This window comes from Lipotes vexillifer, unplaced genomic scaffold (assembly GCF_000442215.2).
Source record: "Lipotes vexillifer unplaced genomic scaffold, Lipotes_vexillifer_v1.1 scaffold59, whole genome shotgun sequence".
NCBI lineage: Eukaryota > Metazoa > Chordata > Mammalia > Artiodactyla > Lipotidae > Lipotes > Lipotes vexillifer.
Window position 1 is genome coordinate 26705 of NW_006791208.1, and position 1321 is coordinate 28025.

At 59.2% G+C, this 1321-nt stretch overlaps 1 protein-coding gene across 1 annotated transcript in view; it reads right to left on the minus strand.

The window, feature by feature from the left end:
• Positions 1 to 304: 304 nt before the first annotated feature.
• The window catches only part of TBX3 (T-box transcription factor 3), an 11575-nt gene continuing 10558 nt past the window's right edge, over positions 305 to 1321 (minus strand). The window contains 1 exon segment of the mRNA XM_007464205.1: positions 305 to 739. Within this exon segment, the coding sequence (XP_007464267.1) occupies positions 305 to 739 (435 nt within the window).

A 1321-nucleotide genomic window follows, 5' to 3' on the forward strand; every position in this document is an offset into this window, starting at 1 on the left:
TACCTCGATCTTCCCACAGCTTCCAGACCAGCCTCGAAGGAGGTGCTCCGGCCGCCAAGGCATTAACTCCCACCCGCAAGAGCTCAGTGCAACCGACGTTTCTGGGCCAGATCCCGGATGTATAAACCACGCCAAGAAGAAAGGGCTTGTTTCTAGCACATTCTCTCCAGGGAGTCCGGCACCCCTTCCCAGACAGGGCTTCACAAAGTGGGGCTGAGCTCACTGCACGCCCGTGGTTTATTTGACATCCAACAAAGTGCACTGCAGACTGGGCTGGAATGAAGAGACTTTTCCGGGGAGGAGTTTACGGGGACGCGCTGCGGGACCTGTCGGGCTTGGCTTCCAAGCCGCTGACCAGCCGCTGTATGTTCTGCAGTTCGCTGGTGGCCGCCTCCTTCTCCGGGCAGAGTTTGGGCGACAAAGACACGGAGCTGGAGGAGAGCGTGGAGGAGCGGCTGTTGAGCTCCGAGCCCGAGTCCACGGCCACCGAGGCCGGGCTGGCGGCCAGGGCGGCGGCCTTGCCATCGAGGGGCCCCGGGGCTGCGGCCATGGACGGCAGGGCGGTGGTGAGCAGGCTGCTGCTGTCCGGCAGCGGCACAGGGATGGAGTAGGGGCTGTAGCGCAGCCGCGGGCGCATGGTGTTCAGGTTCAGGAACGGGTGGCGGTGCACGGAACTGGAGGCCGCTGCCGAGGAGGCGGCCGCCGCCGCGGCCATGTACGTGTACGACATGGCCAGGCCCTGGGCGAGGAAGAGAAGGCAGGGGCAGGAGAGTCAGGGCCCAGGCTCTGCGCAGTGGGGAGGAGCCAACCTCATCCATCACCCCTCCCCCACCCATCCCCACCTTGGGTGAGTCCTTAACCTCTCTCCCTGGGGGGGTAGAGAGCGGGACACTCAAACTTCTGTGTCTAGGTCCAAATCTGAGCTGTGTCAACCTAGGCCAAAGTACTCACTCCCTGTGCCTCAGCTTTCTTATATGGCAAAACCAGGGAAAGTTGAATAATTCGCATACTTCTGGGGGACTTTGTGGGTATGAAATGAGCTGCTGCCTGCACACAGGGTGCCTGGCCAATAGGACGGTTGGAAATTCTCCCATCAGAGTCAGTTGTTCCACCTGTTAAATGGGGCTACAGACAGTCTACCCCACAAAAGTAGCTAGGTGAAAACCAGAGGGCATAAAATATTGGACATGCATTTTCTTTTCATTCTTGTCGCTCCACCCCTCCGTCCTCCTACTCCAGTCTAGAAGTTAAAAAAAAAAAATCTGGGGAAGATCCTTAAGCGAAAGGAAAACGGGGGTGGGCAGGATGGAGGGGGAAAGAG